The sequence below is a fragment of the Branchiostoma lanceolatum genome, chromosome 3 (assembly GCF_035083965.1).
Source record: "Branchiostoma lanceolatum isolate klBraLanc5 chromosome 3, klBraLanc5.hap2, whole genome shotgun sequence".
Classification (NCBI taxonomy): domain Eukaryota; kingdom Metazoa; phylum Chordata; class Leptocardii; order Amphioxiformes; family Branchiostomatidae; genus Branchiostoma; species Branchiostoma lanceolatum.
Genome location: NC_089724.1, coordinates 30,210,604 through 30,232,107, shown reverse-complemented (window position 1 = coordinate 30,232,107; position 21,504 = coordinate 30,210,604). Strand labels below are relative to the sequence as shown.

General features: G+C 41.7%; 1 protein-coding gene and 1 long non-coding RNA gene across 2 annotated transcripts in view; one reads left to right on the top strand and one right to left on the bottom strand.

The window, feature by feature from the left end:
* Nucleotides 1-7,274: 7,274 nt before the first annotated feature.
* Nucleotides 7,275-21,504, bottom strand: part of LOC136431367 (uncharacterized) — a 49,419-nt gene continuing 35,189 nt past the window's right edge. Inside the window, exons 2-3 of the long non-coding RNA XR_010755040.1 lie at nt 9,712-9,840; nt 7,275-8,843 (exon numbers count right to left, since the gene is read on the bottom strand). This is a non-coding gene — a long non-coding RNA (uncharacterized lncRNA). The remainder of the gene's footprint in view (nt 8,844-9,711; nt 9,841-21,504) is intronic.
* LOC136431365 (uncharacterized) lies at nt 15,783-19,893 on the top strand. The gene is made up of 8 exons (XM_066422710.1): nt 15,783-16,396; nt 16,745-16,848; nt 17,248-17,315; nt 17,911-18,026; nt 18,176-18,285; nt 18,494-18,610; nt 18,970-19,062; nt 19,299-19,893. Exons 1-8 carry the CDS (start codon nt 15,783-15,785, stop codon nt 19,448-19,450), a joined length of 1,374 nt encoding a protein of 457 aa, XP_066278807.1. The 3' UTR covers nt 19,451-19,893.

The following is a 21,504-nucleotide window of genomic DNA, read 5'->3' as shown; positions in this document are numbered from 1 at the left end:
AATTGCATCAGGACATGACATAGGTAGATGAAAAGTATCTGAGCTTGTCGTTGATGAACATGATAACTATCAAAATACAGAGAGGCAATGGATAACTGATTGACAAACTCCACAACTATACATGCCCCCTCACCAATACTATATTTCCCTCTGAAGTAACACGTCTGCAATGCCGAATTTCAACAAAGAAAATTCACTGCAACCAAGAACGTTATGCAACATATATATGCCCTTGTTACAATAAATGGAAACCATTATCGTCATCCACTGGTTTCTGCATCTGCAGTCCTGGCAACGTCCTGTAGCTGCATTCAGTCTTTCTTCATCTTCCTCGACTGTGCCTTGTAGTCCAGAAGAAGAATTCTAGAAGTCATAGAAAATGAGAAACGCTTTATTTACAATTCATGGCACAATGACCTAATCTGCATACATTTGCATAAAGAGTCCTACAACCATGTTCCAGCGAGAGCATAGAACAGCATGCCAAAAATGATTAAGATACATCAAGCTATCATTCTATGATAGTAAACTAAATATATACTGGGTGCGCTATGAGACCACTAGTACTTTTTTCAGGTTTCTCTTCCTTGACTATTGCATTTTACTTGCATCAAGAACTAGTCTTTCAGTAGACGAAAAATGTCACTGGTTTGCGAATACTTAACATTAAAGAAAACAGTTGCAAGGTTATAGTTATAGATATCCTCGATATTAGGTTGATACATAAGGAACATTTTATCTACTTCAGCAAAACGAACAGCTGTGTTTGTGTGTTCAGCAGCAAGGACAGGTGTGGTTGTATGTATGATAGCTGTGTTGTTCAGCACAAAGGACAGGTGTGGTTGTATCTAAGACAGCTGCGGTGTTCAGCACCAGGGACAGGTGTGGTTGTATGTCTGACAGATGTGGTGTTCAGCACCAAGGACAGGTGTGGTTGTATCTATGACAGGTGTGGTGCTCAGCACCAAGGACAGGTGTGGCTGTTTCTATGGCAGGTGTGGTGTTCAGCACCAAGGACAGGTGTGGTTGTATCTATGACAGGTGTGGTGTTCAGCAAAAAGTACAGGTGTGGTTGTATGTACAGCAGGCGTGATGTCCAGCACCAAGGACTGGTATGGTTGTATCTATGACAGGTGTGGTGTTCAGCACTAAGGACAGGTGTGGCTGTATGTTTTACAGCTGTGTTGTTCAGCACCAAGGACAGGTGTGGCTGTATGTACAGCAGGTGTGATGTTCAGCACCATTGACAGCTGTGTTGTTCAGCACCAAGGACAGGTATGGCTGTATGTTTGACAGCTGTGTTGTTCAGCACCAAGGACAGGTGTGGCTGTATCTATGGCAGGTGTGTTGTTCAGCACCAAGGATAGGTGTGGTTGTATCTATGACAGGTGTGTTGTTCAGCACCAAGGATAGGTGTGGTTGTATCTATGACAGGTGTGGTGTTGAGCACCAAGGACAGGTGTGGCTGTATGTTTGACAGCTGTGTTGTTCAGCACCATTGACAGCTGTGTTGTTCAGCACAAATGACAGGTGTGGTTGTATGTTTTACAGCTGTGTTGTTCAGTACCTAGGACATGTGTGGTTGTATCTATGACAGGTGTAATGTTCAGCACCAAGGACAAGTGTGGTTGTATGTATGGCAGACGCGTTGTTCAGCACCAAGGACAGGTGTGGTTGTATCTATGACAGGTGTGGTTTCAGCACCAGGGACAGGTGTGTTGTTCAGCACCAAGGACAGGTGTGGTTGTATGTTTGACAGCTGTTTTGTTCAGTAACTAGGACATGTGTAGTTGTATCTAGGCCAGGTGTGTTGTTCAGCACCAAGGACAGGTGTGGTTGTATGTTTGACAGCTGTGGTGTTCAGTACCAAGGACAGGTGTGGTTGTATCTATGACAGGTGTGGTGTTGAGCACCAAGGACAGGTGTGGCTGTATGTTTGACAGCTGTGTTGTTCAGCACCATTGACAGCTGTGTTGTTCAGCACAAATGACAGGTGTGGTTGTATGTTTTACAGCTGTGTTGTTCAGTACCTAGGACATGTGTGGTTGTATCTATGACAGGTGTGTTGTTCAGCACCAAGGACAGGTGTGGTTGTATGTACGGCAGGCGTGATGTTCAGCACCAAGGACTGGTCTGGTTATATATCTGACAGCTGTGTTGGTCAGCACCATTGACAGCTGTGTTGGTCAGCACCAAGGACAGGTGTGGTTCTTTGTTTGACAGCTGTGTTGTTCAGTAACTAGGGCATGTCTGGTTGTATCTAGGCCAGGTCTGTTGTTCAGCACCAAGGACAGGTGTGGTTGTATCTATGACAGGTGTGGTTTTCAGCACAAAGGACAGGTGTGGCTTTATCTATGACAGGTGTGGTGTTCAGCACCAAGGACAGGTATGGTTGTATATATGACAGCTGTGTTGTTCAGCACCATTGACAGCTGTGTTGTTCAGTACCAAGGACAGGTGTGGTTGTATGTTTGACAGCTGTGTTGTTCAGCACCAAGGATAGGTGTGGTTGTATCTATGACAGGTGTGGTGTTCGGCACCAAGGAAAGGTGTGGTTGTATGTATGGCAGGCGTGATGTTCAGCATTAGTGACATGTATGTCAGTGTGTATATAACATTCATCATCGAGGGTAGGTACAGTTGTATATCTGAAAGTTGTAGTGCCTAGCAAAAGTACCTTTGCCAGGAGGTTATGTTTTCGGTTTCGCTATCATGGTGAAGTGGCTGTGGAGGCATGTTTGTTTGATGTAAACAGCATAACTCGAGAAGCTGTGGATAGATGTCCCTGATATTTGGTAGGTGGGTGTCGGTAAGATAAAGGTTACTTAAGCCTTGATAATGAGATTCCTGGCAACTTCCTATGGTAATGCTGCAGAAGTTAAATGTATGTTTGTTGTTTCTAAAAAAACATCACTCTGAAAGCTATGAATAGATCCTCATGATAGTTGATAGGAGGGTAGGGGTTGGGAAAACATGTCCAGTTCGATAATGGGCCTCCTATCAGCTCCCTACAGTACTGCACCGTCACTTTAAAGTGATAGGGTTGTGATTTTTAAGTACTAGTACTAAATAGCTCTTGGAGCAAGGAGTGAGTAGTGCAAGTTTGAATCATGGTGAGCGGCTGGTTTGGAGCTGCAGTGGGTCTTTTTGTTGGAACCTTTGGAAGAGGATAACTCAAGAAGAGATTGATGGCTTTACATCAGTTTTTTTTTCAAACATAAGTATCTTGGATGATGATTAACATATTGAGATGTATGTTATGTAAATAAAGACCTATTCTACAAAATTATTGAGGTTAAGGTGGTCTACTGCCACTGTGCATACTGTGACATGCCACTTAACTTATCATAACAGCCAGGGTACTGGAATTCAGGTCAAGAAATCAACATATGACAAGCACTGTTAGTGGGTCATTGCAAAGCAAGTCTCTGGTTTCGGTTGTTTAGGAATCTAGATATCTAAAGTGATGATTGAAACAGTAACATGCTGATTTTTCAAATCAGAAGCTAATCTGCATAATCAATGAGGAAATTTTTCTAAATCCACCACATACTAAGATAGGATTTTCAAACATACACATGTAAGGCAAATGTGACGGAGAAAAAGAGGCATATCGATAGATATCAATTATGCAAATGAATTAATCATTTCATTTAAAAGAAATCTGATAAAATACCTTATTGGTAAATGACGGGAGTTTGATACGTGCATCTGTTGTATGACTTGGGGCAAGAAGAAGCCCTGACAATCTGACTTTATCTCATGAATATGGCATTTCTGATGTCTTTCGGGTGTTAGGCAGTAGCGGTGAAACTGATCCCTTGTTAGCAATGTCTCCCATCTTAGGTGAGACCAATGCCGTCTTAGGAAACCAGCCGGTATGCCTGGAGAGTCATATAAGCTCTTTTGCTTATCTTGCACATACCATGCTTCGCTCTCCATTTTTCAAGACACCCCTCATACGAATTGGCTAGGGGCGAGAAGAAGCCCAAACAATTTGACTTGCAATGTCTGACGTCTTTCGGGTGTTAGGCAGTAGCGGAGAAACTGGTCCCTTGTTAGCAATGCCTCCCATCTCAGGCGAGACCAATGCCGTCATAGGAAACCAGCCGGTACGCCTGGAGATTCTATGTAAGCTATTTTGCTTATTTTGCACGTACCATGCTTCGCTCTCCATTTTTCAAGACACCCCTCATATGAAGTATGGCTCAAGGGGCGAGAAGAAGCCCCGACCATTTCACTTGCCATGTCTGACGTCTTTCGGGTGTTAGGCAGTAGCGGAGAAACTGGTCCCTTGTTAGCAATGCCTTCCATATTAGGCGAGACCAATGCCGTCATAGGAAACCAGCCGGTACGCCTGAAGAGTCTATGTAAGCTATTTTGCTTATTTTGCACATACATGTACCATGCTTCGCTCTCCATTTTTCAAGACACCCCTCATATGAAGTAATCGGCTAGGGGCGAGAAGAAGCCCCGACAATTTTACTTGCCATGTCTGACGTCTTTCGGGTGTTAGGCAGTAGCTGAGAAACTGGTCCCTTGTTAGCAATGCCTTCCATATTAGGCAAGACCAATGCCGTCATAGGAAACCAGCCGGTATGCCTGGAGAGTCTATGTAAGCTCTTTCGCTTATTTTGCACATACCATGCTTCGCTCTCCATTTTTCAATACACCCCTCATATTAAGTATGGCTCAAGGGGCGAGAAGAAGCCCCGACCATTTTACTTGCCATGTCTGACGTCTTTCGGCTGTTAGGCAGTAGCGGTGAAACTGGTCCCTTGTTAGCAATGCCTCCCATCTCAGGCGAGACCAATGCCGTCATAGGAAACCAGCCGGTACGCCTGGAGAGTCTATGTAAGCTCTGTTGCTTATTTTGCACGTACCATGCTTCGCTCTCCATTTTTCAAGACACCCCTCATATGAAGTATGGCTCAAGGGGCGAGAAGAAGCCCCGACCATTTCACTTGCCATGTCTGACATCTTTCGGGTGTTAGGCAGTAGCGGAGAAACTGGTCCCTTGTTAGCAATGCCTTCCATATTAGGCGAGACCAATGCCGTCATAGGAAACCAGCCGGTACGCCTGGAGAGTCTATGTAAGCTCTGTTGCTTATTTTGCACGTACCATGCTTCGCTCTCCATTTTTCAAGACACCCTTTATATGAAGTAATCGGCTAGGGGCGAGAAGAAGCCCCAACAATTTTACTTGCCATGTCTGACGTCTTTCGGGTGTTAGGTAGTAGCGGAGAAACTGGTCCCTTGTTAGCAATGCCTCCCATATTAGGCGAGACCAATGCCGTCATAGGAAACCAGCCGGTACGCCTGGAGAGTCATCTAAGCTCTTTTGCTTATTTTGCACATACCATGCGTCGCTCTCCATTTTTCAAGACACCCCTCATATTAAGTATGGCTCAAGGGGCGAGAAGAAGCCCCGACCATTTGACTTGGCAATTCTGACGTCTTTCGGGTGTTAGGCAATAGCGGTGAAACTGGTCCCTTGTTAGCAATGCCTCCCATCTCAGGCGAGACCAATGCCGTCATAGGAAACCAGCCGGTATGCCTGGAGAGTCTATGTAAGCTCTTTTGCTTATTTTGCACGTACCATGCTTCGCTCTCCATTTTTCAAGACACCCCTCATATGAAGTATGATTAAAGGCGAGAAGAAGCCCCGACAATTTGATTTATCTCAAGAACATGCCATTTCTGAAGGTCTTTCGAGTGTTGAGCTAACCTTCACAATCACGACGTATGCTAAGGTTTTCTCATTATGAGAATAAGGTCCTCATTTACATAGATTACATGAATCAATGATCTTCTGTGCCCAATTAACACAGTGCCCAATTATGCAAGTCATATTTTAGCAAACAATGCTGATCAAGCATCCTTTCGTTTATTATGCAAATGAGGCCTTTGTTTGAAACATGTCTAATAATGTTCATCTGTAATCTGTACTTCAAAAGGCCGTTGAAATCATTCCCACTATGGTATCATGACACTTAACATTTATTATGTTAATAAAGTTTTACTTGCTTGATTGACATGTACACTTTTTAGTTATATCTGGAGCCCCAGCAGGTACGGCCCCAAGCAGATACGGCCCCCAGCCAAAAAATCTGGCCCCGATAAGTTGAAAAATTGCTGTGGGGAAGCCTGCAACAGAGGCTAAAGGAGAGCAGACTTGAAAACTTTTCTCATTATTCATGCAAATTAGCCCGATTTGAATAGTTAGCATCTATTATGAAACATTACTAGGTATCTGCAGACCAAAACTTTCAAATCATTATTTTCCATTTAGTCTCAAACAAAATTATCCCCTGCAGATAATGATCATGAATTCTGCTAGGGGGCCGGAACCAATTGAATGTCACTTATTCAGGAGCCCAATTATCTATCTTTGAAAAATCATGACCACATCATGTCCAGAACACAGGATATGAAAACTTGAAGTCCTCCTGCAGTACCATTGGAAGCTGGCAGGGGGCCCCCATAATCTAATTATTACTTCCTTTTGCCCACATCTACCAAAATACCTTTTTTATAAAGATACATATACATGTACATCAATGACTTCTAGAGTTATCCTGTTTATAAACAGGCAAAAAGAATACTCTGAAAACATAATTTTCTTGATTGTCTTCTATACTACTTAATCCTTGAAGGTTATTAGTGGCACTGGCGACTGTAAGTCATTGAGGTTGCTGTATATATAAAAATTAGGCATTAGAAGATTGTATTGTATTATGTGGTTGTCCATACCAGACTCTGTGGCATTCTCTTTCCAACAGCATTGTTTGTACTAACTAGTACCCCTGTGCAATGGTTTATACATTATACATTCACCAGTTTGATCTGTTTTTGAACAATCTTATACATGCAGTTACTGTCCCTTGTTTGCACTTTCCCTGTCAAGGGGTTACTAGTAATAGATCCACTGCATACTAGTATCAGACCTTGTCGTGATCAGTTGTGGTCGTTTGTGGACTGTTTAGGCACAAAATCTTCAGTGTATCATTTACCGAGTATGAAAAAAACATGTACTCTAACCTCTCAAATAGAAGTACCCCCTGGAATAGAAGTACCCCCCGGACAAATCTTCAAAATGTAATAGAAGTACCCCCTGGAATAAAAGTACCCCCCGGAAAATTTCAAAAATCGACAGTCGAGGCTAGGTAAACTGTGTCCATACATGTACAACTGTCACTGTCAGAGGGAAATAAGATAATAAGCAGGTAGGTAGCTTATATTTAGTCAATTATGCCGTACCCATTAAGTATATAGATATTGAACAGAATAACTGTCCATAGCTTGTTCAAATCATGATGATCTTCCTCGCCTCTTCGTAAAGTATAATAGTAATATTGAAAAATTGGGCATAGGTTCCCCGCTATGACCCCTAACCGGGGGCCACGGTGCTTTCAAATTCAACAAGTGAAAATGTACATGATACATGCTTTTTCTACTTGTAACTTGAAGCAAGTGATCAAAGAAAATTGTTATATCATTTTATTATGACTGCAATCAGTGACATATAACAAAAATCATCAGAGCACTTAAGTTAAATGTACCTGATCATATTTTCTAAAGACATCAACCACAAAAAAACACAAATATGAACACAGTCCTTCCACAAAAGAGATATGTCTATAAACTTTTGCTCCATAGCGTCGAAAACAAAGTGAGACGCTCGGATTTCCAGTTCCCGCGGTAAATCCCACAATATTGAACAGAGATCCACTATAGTATAAAAGTAGCTCAACGTCACAGACCGCACATACTAAGAAGTTACCCATTACGTGTTGACACTAGAAACCCGCGATGAACCGCCTAAATTGGGAAAATCTTACGATTATTTAAAAAAAATGAACCCTCTGAAAATAAATATGGCCTTGTGTGTCTATCGTTGCCCAAAAAATATAATATTTCCATGCGTTTACGGTATCATTTTAAAGATCGGTATCCGCACTATGCAATATGCTGCTAGTTTTACTGTCGCCATGCCTGAGAGTGGCGGCCATGTTTCGCGATTTCGCGCAGTTGTTTACCGAATCATATCGGACATATTTCTGCCGTTTTACAGATTTTGTGGCCTCAAAACACATATTACAAGGGAAGTTAAGTTATGATTGTTGTTTAAACGTGTTACATGTCTTCTGCGAACAAATAATTCTTCCGCCGCGCTGCCGATACTACGGATATAGTGGTCAGGAAATTATTATTCCCCGTGCAGGCGTGCACCCTACTCCACACATTTTTGATCAGCGTGCTTTGGTTTACGATATAAACAGAGACTATCAAAGTTATTTATATGAAAATTGTATTTTAAAATGTCAATGTCGCGTCTTTTTTCCCGGTTTACTTTGTAGCGTCATAGCGATATCGACCCGATATGTTACGAGTGCCGCCAGGATACTTTTCACAAGGCCGTCAAAGCGGCGAGAAAATCAACGCCGGTAGGCCGAAAAATAGCGAATTACGAGCAAAAATACCGGGGAAATATAGGCAGATAAACCTTAACTTACGATTTTAGAGGGATTCCTGGTTTGCAAAGCCTCAATTTTTCAAAAAATAATAAACGTACCGTCTAGAATAAGAACGCACTGGGTGGAACTATAGGCAAAAAAAAATAAACGTACCGGTACGTTTATTTGAGAGGTGAGAGTACATCCATCCTCTTTATCATCATGCTATGAATCAGTACACCATATTGAAATACTTATCCCAAACTCTCTCCCTGAAGTATGTGTGTTTCAGCTCCAACTCTCGCATGGGTGCTGTCCTGGAAGGGCGCCGGATGTCCTGGTAGAAAATACAGCTCACAGTAGGTTTCACCTCAGCAGATTTATGTCCTGTATTGGGAAAAACAGGTACATGTGAAGCCACCTTGAAGTTAAAGTTCAGTGAAAATGTTAATTTTCCTTACACCATGAAGATAAACTGATTTACAATATAGCATTGTGTGCCACAATCGTAGGGTGTATTGCCGAGAGACCTGGATTCAAATCCCTTGACACATGACCCAATGCTGTAACCATTGACAAGGCACTTAACATGAAATTCCTCACTTCACTCATTTGAAACTGAGTACCAAAGTTTGGTTAGGGATGTCCCTTGGATAGGACGTTACATGGGAGTTCCGTGTTTGAGCAGGTGAAAGAGCCCACCACACTTATCAAAAGGGTAGGAGTCCATCCTGGTGTGAACAGATCAAATAAATCTGTCCAGATATGCAGCTTGTACTCTTCAGTACAAACCTAGTGTTTTACCCCATGAGGCATAGTAGCAATGGTTTATTGATACTGTAGATTCACGAACAATGGCAGCCCATTGGCTGAATTGGAGCTCGGTCATTACAATTTATAGGGCAGCAAAAACAACAACTTGATAATTCATTAAAATATTTGAATACTACATACAAGACGAACTTACTCTACAGTCCACATATACTGCAGGAGTTCATTTGAATCAGGAAAGAGGGGCGCTGCACCCTCTTGTTTCAGCCCAGCGCCCCCTTGTTGTATTCAGATTTTAGCTTAATATCCAGCTTACAGCCTTCACTCAGCAATCAATTCTTCCATAAATACATAGATTTTGCTCCATGGTCTGTTTGTGCTCCCTCTTGTTCAATTTTTCAAGAAAAACCCCTGTTTTACGAGGTATGCAATACAAACAAATGACAGCTGCATGGAAAGTGTACATGTGTAAAATGTACCTCACCATTGTTCTCCATGTAGACAGTTGTTTCCTTTGCCTCATCATAGGCCTGAAGCATCGGGGCTGTGCTCTGCCAGCTGAGCAGCAATGGTGACTGTAGCCAGCCTTCTTGTACACAGTCACAGTGAGTCACTATATAGTAAAAATATACTAAGTTAACCTCATTCGTGGTATTTACAGTATGAATCATAACTGCAATATCAACTTTGATGTCAGGCAGCCTACAGCCAGTATAGGTTACATCTTCTTTCAGACTCCTTGTTTATGTTCAATTTGCAAACTAGGTCCAAACTCTAATGACTTTGAGGTCTCACTAAGACTTACTCATACCAAATAAGAAGACACTCCATCCAGGCATTGTCAAGTTATCGTGGTGACAGACTGACACACACAAACACACGGACGCTGCTGCCCAAAACATGACCGCTTCTCTGCGAAAATAATTATTCATAAGTGTGGAAGAGTAATCTCCTAATGCCAGGGTTAGCAGCTTTTAACGTTTTCTTCTGTTAATGTCACTTTTCTCTAAATAATATGGGACCTTTCATTTGCCTCAGACCATTGAAACAGCTCTGAGGAAAGCACTCTGACACCTGTCTCCCAAAGTATTCCCAGGGGACCATTCCAGGTCAGAGATCTTTTAAACTTGGTATGGTGTTTGGCAACTCTTTCTCGCACTATGTGAAGTGATTGAAATTTGTCAATTCTCAAAGCCTGGGGCCTATAGCAGGGGACAGATCTGGCGCAGGCACAGAAGGCCAACTTGTAGCCCATGGAAATAGGTTTGGTACCCTTGGTAAAGGTAGCTGTAAAGGGGCTTTTTTCCAGGATATGTTGATATTTTGGAGCTGGATTTTACAGGTAAGGGTTTCTACCTTCTTATTAAGTTGAAAAATCAGACTTTCATCCATGTTTGTGGTGTCTGTAGGCCTCAGAGTTTGCTGTTTTTGTGTGATTATAAGGTGGAGAAGGGGGTCAGAGGTCAACTTTGGTAAACAAGCCCGGATTCGTAGGGGTTTCGCCGATTAGAAAGTTGAAATTTTGCTCTAGATTGAAACTTTAGAGGCCTGACAGCCCTGCCAATGCATGTTTTTCATGGACTAAAACTCTGGTAGGGGACTTTTGACAGCTTCTTTCTTACATGATTTCCATATATTAAGATAGGAAGCTTCAGTATTACTGTTCTGTGGCCTGCAAGAGGGGACCACAGCGATGGGCTAAAGAGAATTGCAACACATGTGTACACCTCAGAAAAGAATCTCTCCGCCGGTTTAATAAGCATGCGTTGGAGGAAGTATTCCATTCCCAATGCAAGAAGGGAAGTCAAAACCAATAGGCTGACAGAGGCCACTTTGGGTTATGAAAACAGTTTGTAATCAACGCAGAGATACTGGTGTCTTACAACATGGCTAAGTTTCTCTGGCACAGGAAACAGTTCATGCATTGCTCCATGGGGAATTGGAAGGCAGGCCTTATAATATCTTGTTACTGGTCCCTATGTTTTAGCAATGGCGCAGTAAGTACCAATGTCATCTGACTTTTTCAAAATTTCATACTGATTTTTTTGTGTACAACTGTCACTCAGCGCTCACTATAGTTTGTTCTTCTGCTTTTGTTTGCAATTTGAGCTTTCCAATAGAAAGTTTCCTTGTTTTGACAAGTTTTATATTCATTGCCTTACAACATTTGACATGTTATAGGGAAACCACGAAATGAACACATGAAGCTAAAAATGAAGAGATGACATGTTCCTACAAACTCCAGATGATTTTTCTTTCATACAGAGCAAAATTGTGTAGTACCACATGCAAAGTATATCTCAGGGAATACCTATCTTTTTTGGATATTTCAGGGAATACATATCTTTTTTTGGGCTGTAGGCATCATATTTTGGTATCATAAATTGTAAAAGATAAAAATGAAGAAGGTTTCTTAAAAATTGTTGTGTTGGTATGATTATAGAAACCCATTTAACTAATGTTTGAATTTGAATACAATCATTTAATGTGTCTAGATCTGTCAATTGTAATTGTCACCACTACTATAACTAGTTACAAGATACACTCATAAAGTAACAAATTTTTGTGGTAATAATAGTCAAATTCTGATATTTCTAGAATAACCAATTTTTTTATATTTTCTTGATAAGTTATAAACGTTAACATTTGTCATATATTCTTTTTATGCTCCCAGTGTAGAACATTGTGTAATACGAAATGCAGGGTATACCTCAGAGAATACTGATCTTTTTTTTGGCTGTTACAGACTGTAAATAGAGCTTTACTTGGTGTGTGTGTGTGTGGGGGGGGGGGGATTAGGCCTAGGCATGGCATTGTGATTGACAGTTCATGGTGAGTGTGAGAAGTGGAAAAAGAGCTTGGTGTAACTTGTATAAGAAATATGAAGTTAAAATCCATATCTTCTTTATTATAATATATTGCTTGAAATTCTTTAGGATGGGCATGACACAAAGGTTAGGATAAAAGTTTTCATGGTCAATTTAGAACATTCCCAACTTCTGTGGTTGTTGTTGGGTAACGTCATGGTCTAAGGGACATCTAAGATAAGGGAGGTTCAGAGGGAGGTGTAAGGTTAAGTAATCAATCTCAGGGATCTCCCTAAAGAATGGTACAGTGGCGCTCCTCCATCCTGTTCTAATCTCAGCTCCATCCTGTTGATTTTCAAAGTTAGGGCATTTTTTCCAATTTTTACCCAACAAAGCCTGTAATTTTGCTCAAAACTAGAAATTTCATGTGTCAAGCTGAAGTTGCAGAAAATAACTGCCATTATATCTATCATATACTTCATACTTCACGATGATATAACATATTACATTCATGAAGTAATCTTATCATTTATGTAAATCAAGTCCACATGTCAAAAACAAATATACGATTTCATCAGTTTTTACTCAAACTACCTATTTCTTTATAACAAAAGCTACTTTCTTTCCCACAGAAGTAGAAGTTCAAATGTCAAGAACATATAAGATTGCAGGGATCTCCCCAGAGATATATAGCAGGATGGGGGGAGGATGCCGGGTCGCGAGGGGGTAAATCTGGAGGGGGCGCACAACTTTCAAAAGAAGAGCGGATGTTGCCTTTTGCCTTTGTCATGAAGGGAAAAAGACATATTATGTTTACTAACTATTTTTAATTTTCACAAATAGTTCATATCATCTCAAGGTACGGATGGAAAATATTACATCAAAGGCAGGTAGACAATTTTCATATTTAAATCGCTCTGAAATGTCCAAATAATTGTAAATAGAATTACATATACGGTAAGATTGTTTTTATTTTGTACTGACACTTTGTGTTCATTATTCCATGACTTTTTTCCCTTCTTTTGAATTTATGATGATTGTAAATTTATTTTTTTGGTAATTATTCATGATGTCTACAGACATGTGCTTTCTTCATATAAAGTTTAGTATGAATAGCCATTTCTGTTACGGTGTGTTATTTTTATCCTGTAAAAATATACGACTTTACAGTATCTAATGTCAATGTCTTAAAGAGCATGCCTGTACTATATAATGACCTGACCCAACCCGATAAAAGGCGAAACATAAACAACCAGCCCTCAGTCTAACATAAACCTTCGTGGTGTTCACATCGCGGAGAGCTCCGGTTGTACTATGTACTTCAAAAGTTACGCTACCCACTGATAGAACAACTTCACTGGTTTTTGTATGATCAGTATGTGTCAAACTTCAAACGGCAAATGTCACCGAAATAAAATTCAAGGGCGTAGCTGCAGCCTGACGCTATAAGGCAGCTTGCCCCGGCCCGCAGTACAGTCCCGCGCGGTGAAATGTGCCGCGACCGCCGGGTAAATAGCCAGAACGCTTCGGTAAACCATACTGAAGGACTTTGAGCCGTTTATACATACAAGTCAACAAGAAACCGTTACTCACCGCAGCGCACGCCTCGCGAAAGCCACCACCCTATATAACGTTATACCGTCGGTGCGATGTTTGCGAGTATATTCAATGATTTGTAACGGAGTTGAATGGGTTATTTTGACAATGAAGTAGTTCTACTAATAAAAGCAGCTTGCTCTGATCTAAAATCAGAGGCAAAAGTATGACGAGATTCAAACACAGGGTGCTTGACTGTGGTAACTGAATACTAGTACTAATATAATTTTTTGTGGATAGTCAGCGCGACCGGGCGGGTTATCGAGATTTTCCTTCGTCGATCTTCCCATCAAGAATTGTTCTTCTTTACAATCGTAATCTATAGGCTTGGCTGAGTTAGAAAATGGATACTTTTTGCCCCGAGACAGCCTCAAATGTGATACAATGAAACTCGCTTTTCAAACTTTCAAAATTCCCGTCAACCGAAATATGCAAATGACTTCCTGTTTACGGTTCGGAGGTCGTGACCTTTGACCAATCTAACACGTCTGTCTGTTTACATTCCACCCCGTGAAGAAAGATGAATATAGCTCAATCATTGTGCAAAATCACTTACCTCAACGCTCCTTTCAGCACAGTACCTACCACCCTACACAACAGCGTTGCTCCTCTGTTAGTGTTTCTAACACGGCCTTGGATTTCCAGTAACGTAACTACAGTTATACGTACCTGTCAGCGAGTTTATGCAACAAAATATTGCGTGTTTAGGTCAGAGAATATTGTCCACTACAGCACATTATGGGAAAAATGTGCTGCTGTTGACTACAACAAAAGCTTTCAAAAATACAAATGTAACTGTACAAGATAAAAACGAATAAAATGAGTCATGATGTTGATAGATATAGCTCTTTGTGTCAGAAGTGGTGGCCCTGAAAAGGGCCGGTGGATACAATTTCTCCAGGAAAACTTTCACACCCACTTGTGGCCGAGATAAGCTTTTCCCCGTGGGTTAGGGAATCTGCCGCGTACCAGCTTCAAAACACACTTTGGCATGATCTCACGGACCGTCCCACCGCCAGCGATGACCAGTCGTCTTGCGGCGGGTTCCAGGGCGATGTCTTCTGCCAGCTTCTGATCTTTTCTCCTCAAGTAACGGTCATCGTACCAGGGGCTGGGCATCATGTTGGCCATAGTTGCCCAGAAAGTTTTGTACTTTACCTTTCTCAAGGCCGCGTTTTCCTCACAAGCAGGCTGCTGACCCAACCACAAAGGCTCAGGGGTTGTCACACACGGTTTACAAAGACATCGTGGACACTCAGCAACCCCGTCTGCCTGGGGGATCAGGGCAGCAAGACCTGCCTGATCGGCGGGTGGGGGTGGGGGAAGTGGGTCGTCCTGGGGGTCGGCTTGTGGTTCGGGTGGGTTCTGGGGTGGGTTGGCGCCGGGAGGTGCTTCTTGGGGATGCTCGGAGTGCGGCACACTGCTGACTTCGACCACATCACCGTCTCCAAAGCCAAAATGATCGATAAAACCTCGCATGTACTCTTCACCGTCGGGAGTTACACAAAACGTGATGTGCTTTCTGCCCGCCATTCTCTGACACTGTACCAGGAAATTTTGGCGGGAACAGGAAGTCAGCCTGACCTCTTTGGAGCGAGGTGTGACACTCCCCACCAGGATCGTCTCATGAACAATACTTTCCTATCTCAGAGGTCAAGCTGATACACGCTTTTCAAGATGTTCTACAGGAATAGTGACGCTATTCTTCACAAGCGCGCGTGCCCCTTTGATTGTCAACAATATATGAAACACTATACCGATTAATCATTTTCAGTTATGATTTTTTTAACAAAAAAATATGTTCCCATCATACCCGAAAAGCGCCGCATTCCCGCCTAAATGCTTCTTCCAGCAGATGAAGGTGTTATACTTGTCACTCCAACAATATGCAAAGCACCGAGGTCAAAAATCTTTCTAAGCTCTTGCAAAGGGATAATGTCGCAACATTACACAAATATGAGTATTATTCAACTGCCTTTAATAAATACAACACAACAGCATTCATTGTATCGACTTCACATAAAAATAATTCTTCCCATGATCCCTCGACTACTTACTATAAAAAGGGAAAGGGCGCCAAATTTGGCCTCTACTCCACTCTCAACTTCACATCGCTCGGTCGATATTCACAAACGCGTTTTCTGTAGCAGTCATGGCTGAAGGTGGCCTACCCCCAAGGCCACCTCTCGCGACCATCAATGGCAACGATGTCAACGATCCGCTGTCGCGGAAGAAGACATTGAAGAATGGGAGAATTTCCCAAACGAAACGGTCCGTCAGAAAGACACTGGAGTGTCTGTTTCCTGCAGACACGAAGGAAGAGGGCGAGGCGCAGAGAGATAGGATGGAAGAGAAAATCAAGCAAGTAAAGACGCTGATGGGAGGCGTCGACGCAACGACTAACACGGACATGATTGACACCCTCATGGACTGCTACGTGTCAACGAGGGAACGTTTTTTATCGTCCGGCACCGCCCCCCTTTGCGATTTTCAACCCTGTCCCGTTGGGAGGGAAAGGCAAGGGCTCTTCGTAGTCGCCGAAGATTCACTGCGATACCTGCTGGCCACCGTCAGCCAGCACGACGAGCCAGTATCCAGCCCTGACCCAGAAAAACACGGAAAGCCACGGTGCCCCGAGGCGCTCACATTGAGGAAGGTCACGTACATTGGCCACGTCGCTGTCGTCAAGATACAGTGTCGACGAGGGTGCATCTACCGGTGGACGTCCTCACCCCACGTCGGGAAACCATTTCTTGTGAACTTGAGGTAAGTACGATATCCTCATCAATTTATGAAATTGACCCGGGAAAGGGGTGTTGCACGGTCGGAAGTATGGGCTAAAAAAAAAATGAGTTTGTTATTATCTCGTGGGTCGCCCTTTGCAAATAGCTACATCATTAGCTGTCTCAATAGGGATGCTTTCAAACAGGGTACATCTGAAGAGAAGCCCCTCACATTTTCAATGCAATACTGATAAAAAATACAATGGAAACAAAAGAAAGTAACGAAAAGTTTAAAAGTGTTGTCCTTCAAAAGCGACTTATATATTCTATAAGGCACCTGCTACCTGTTTACATTTTGATAGCTAAAGGATGTATATTTTTCCTGTCACAGGATAGCACATGGATACTTATCCAGCGGCATCTTGCCAAACCAGTATCAAAGGATATGTAAAGCCGCAGGAATCGGCAAGCTATCTGATGACAAGCTGAAGAAGTGTAAGGATATTATTTGCCTCTTGTTTGTCACCACACAGTATTTGTGTAGTTATTTTCATATCTGATAGATATCTACGACGTTGTACAGTAATGAAACATTAGCACTTCTTCTAATAGATGTGCAGAATTAGTCCAACATGCTCATAGATTTACATTTAGCACTACTAACTAGTACATAAAAAAGAGCTCTACTATTGAGGTTGAATTGCACAAAACTATAGAAAAAATTGATCTTGTAACTCTTTGAATAATCCTATGTTAGCTTTTCATCTACATGTACCTGTAAAGCGTTGTATTCCATGGTATTGATTATCATAGATAATTGCTGATCAAATCAAAAGCATCCATTGGAGAATATGAAACTGAAATTTTTGATGACCTCTACTCTCCCCTTTACAGCTATGATACTGTACAGTGAAGTCGTGGATGCCATGGTGACGGCGTCCATGGAAAAAGCTATGGATGAGGTAGGTCATTCTGCTTGCATTTTGTAAAAGACAACAAGTTTTTATTTTCCAATAGCTGGACAATAGGTGCGGTGTATAAATATAGTAAAGTAAAAGTAAAGCAATGACATCCTCAATTTAGGTGAAGCATGATGCTTTTCCAAGTACCTAGTGGTAGTGCGATGCAGTTTTGCTACAGCTCATGTTTTTGGCCAAGCACACTGGGCTGCCCCTAATCTGCTCGATAAGTGTGTTGGGTTCTTCTACGTGTAGAGGCTAATGCCTCAAGCTCCCTCATACATGGGGCCACCGTCTATGCATCACCATCCGAAATGACGAATGCAATCCCTTACAACATGCCCAGGCTGGAGTCGACCCAAGAATTCATGGAATAAATATACAATACATATATTTATAAAATTGTACCTATATATGTCCAACATATGCTAACAATGTAATAATCGCTGCTAACATGCTTTGGAACTTCTTGCATTGGTTTGTAGTTTGAATAGATCCCTATTGTAGGGGTGCTGATAGCAGAACACTCATTGCATATGTATAGATAGATACATAAAAAGTATGCCTGTAATTTACAACATAACTCTGACTCTTGTAGGAAATTGGAGATGGAGAGCAAGAAGAAGAGGAATCCAAGCTGAGCATTGTGACAGATGCCAGACATGCCCAGCGGAGGAATTCACATCGCTCCGACATAATGGCGTTGGGTCAGACGTAGGTCAACTGTAAAAGTATATTTTGACAAGACATATCACATTGAAGTAGATAGTAGTGGTTGACAGTGACAGTAACTATTTTGCTGCTCAAGTTCTGAAGATAGTTGCATTGTTCTTCATCTCTGAATTTCTTCCACATCTTCTCAGCAAACATCGTGTGCTGGGATACGCTCCGGTGACGAAAGCTGAAGAAGTGTCCAGCCAGAGGCACGAGATGAGGGGGACCAAGAAGCTGTATGATCGCTTTGATGAACTAGGTTTGTAGACAGTATTTGCTCTGATGAAAAAAAAAACAATAATCACAGTACACCTTACATGGTAACAATCAATGCATAATAAAGCCCAGATTGCAGAAGAGACACCTCGTTTAGAATGTACTAGTATGCAATAACAGAATTTTCCTTTCCTTGATCCCAGTCATGATTTTAAATGCTATTGTCTCATAATAGTATTGTGTTGTGACAGGTGTCCAGATTGTGGACCATGCCCATGACAGGAGTAATGTGATCAACAAACTCATCCGGGACCGACAACCATATCCTGATGGCTCCAAAACAACGAACTCCAACGACACCTGGCATGGTAAGACAAAGAGCATGGCAAACATACAATTTCATGGCAAGGACTGTCAAACCAAGGAGGTTAAAATCTAAATTTGATTTGAACCTCCTTTGTCAAACCAATTTTGACTCATTGGTTTTGAGCTTTATTGTTTCACTTGAAAATACTAGTAAATTTTTCTACTTGAAACAGTGTTTGGCAGGGAAATGTTTCATTATAGGAGTACTATTAACAAAGTTGTGTTATTGTCCTGTTGTTAGAGCTATGGAAAATGGCAACATTTGTACTTTCATCAATAACATGACCACTGTATTACATCAATTAGCTTCTTGACATAAATGATAGATACAGTACATAAATTCCTTCTCCATCAACCCCAGCTACCAAGGGCATTGCACGAAAATTCAAGAAAGTCTCCCATGGTGCCAAGAGGACTGAGGGTGTCACCTGGCATGCCGAACTGGCTGATAAAGGTACGTATTTCTAATTACCAGTGTGTTGGAAAACTTATCTGTAGCTGCAACAATTTAGTAGAATGGCTCAATATGTGATCAAACACTATTCAAACATGCACCTGTTACCCCTGTGTGATCATGAATAGAACATAGATATTGGAGTGACAATTGAGTCTTTGGCAAATGCACATAAATTTGTAATTCATGTAATCCAAGGTACAGTACACTGTAAAATAATATTATCTTACCTATAGGTGCACCAGTGAAGACCCACTTTTATTGGTGCATGGCCAGGTGCGGCGGCAGTGAGCAGGTGCTACGAGAGTCACTACTGAACATAGTAGACCACTACCGGGTGGGTCCAACATGTGTTTCTGTGGGGAATCAACAACATGATATGAATTAGGACTCATGAAACCCATCTATGACTTGTAATTTGCAGAACAATTGCAGACAGAACATGGTCTATTGTATGTTCATGGGGACTTGCTGAGTATAACAAATTGCTTCGTCAGTTTACAGCAGCGTATACATAACAAAGCCTAGGTTCCTAGATTTGTGTTACAAAACAATGTGTATGAGGATAATACAAATCTACAGGTAAAGAAGGTTATGATGATGATGTTTGTCCATGGGGGGGAGGGGGGTTCAATGAGGACCATGGCTTCAGCAAGAGGGTGTAACCTGGTAAGGTAGGAACAACGGCTCAGTATATGTCATTTGTATGTCAACAGAACCAGCACCAAAACTGTCATGAGGGCTCCAGGTGCCGGCGTGACCAGAACTACCTGCCTACAAAGTTAATCCTGACAGACCAACGTGCAGTGGATCTGCTACGGACGTTCATCACTTCCCTGGATGTCTACAAACATGCATCTGACTATGTGCGGGTAATGTGACCAGTTATTTTCCTTGGGAGTAGACCAAGAGGATCATGGGAGGGGGGAGTCCATTTTTATAGGTGTAAAGTCATTTTTCAAATATCTTACTTTAATCACAAACAAATGAATAATAGGTTGTTAGTGTGAAACAATCATTATGCTTGATGCCTTCAAGTATCAATAATCAAGATCTTACTCTTGCCATCTTGGTACATGTATACTTATTTAAAAGGAAAGGAAACCTGACTTACCTTTCGCTGTTGTATGTCGTTGTATGTCTCTGGTACAGACACATCTTCACTTCATCAGGTTTGGACCAGGCTTTCATTCAAACAACCATCATGTTTTATTGCTACCAACAGACTTCCAGGAAGTGGCCTTTCATGGAAAATCTTAAACTTTTTTAGTTTTTAGATTTTAGCTGTCAAGTGAACTTGACTAAGACTTAGATAGCTGTACCCGGTGCTGAGTACTGAGACTTTGTAGATTTGATATTCACACTCTGTCTTCAGTCTTCAGCTCTTGACGTGATGTTCCTGGAGGTAAAGAGTTTCCAAGGATTCTGATATGTTCAGGACAAGTGACATACAAACATACATACAAAGAAAGACACAGGAATGACAATATAATGTGGTGTGATATTACTGAGATAACCAGAATACAATACAGAATAACCGGAACTATGCTGTTGAATATGATTTTGTTAGCTGCAATTTTCTCAGATGTAACTAGAGTATGTTTTTTTCCTACCATTTCAGTGCCGTGACACATTATACGTAGAATCCTTCAACAACGCTTGTCTACAGTACCTGGATAAAAGGATTTTCTTTGGATCTATGAACTATGGGCTGCGGATGGGTTTGGCTATTCTTGACTGGGTACGTATACTTTAGCTATGTTAGATCAGATATGTCCATTACCAGTATATCAGTTAAATCTGGGGTAAGTATGTATACTTTAGCTATGTTAGATCAGATATGTCCATTACCAGTATATCAGTTAAATCTGGGGTAAGGGAATTATACACCAATACAATGTACTAGTACTTGCCAATATGGAAAACAGAATTTGACAGTAACATAGTAATAGAGAGCAAATTTAAGAATAAAAAAAAACAACTGTGCAAGCAGGTCTTATTCAAGTTGTAACTGTGATTATATCTTTTCCAGAATGAGCATGTCGACCGACATGCAACGTCAAGATACGTCAAGTACAGTGTGGCCAACCCCAGGCAAAACGAGGGCCAAAGGGTCTTGGTGGCCAAGACAAACACCTTCCTCCATGACATCGAGGGGACGTTTGTGGGCAGGGTACGGCACAATGAAGATCTTCCTGCCCTCCCCCCCAGGCGTGCCAGGCAAGACGTGCAGCATGAAGATGGGGACAGATTTTCAGATGCTGATGACAGTGGCAGTGGCTACTCTTCATCTGACGAGTAGTTTATCATGTATCATGACAACATTTTTTGTGTAGATGACTAACTTAGCATGTATTATTGACTATATTTGGTTATGTTCATGTGACTGGTGTACTATTTTTTGGCTGGACCCATGTCAGGGTGGGGAGTGAAAAGTTGCCC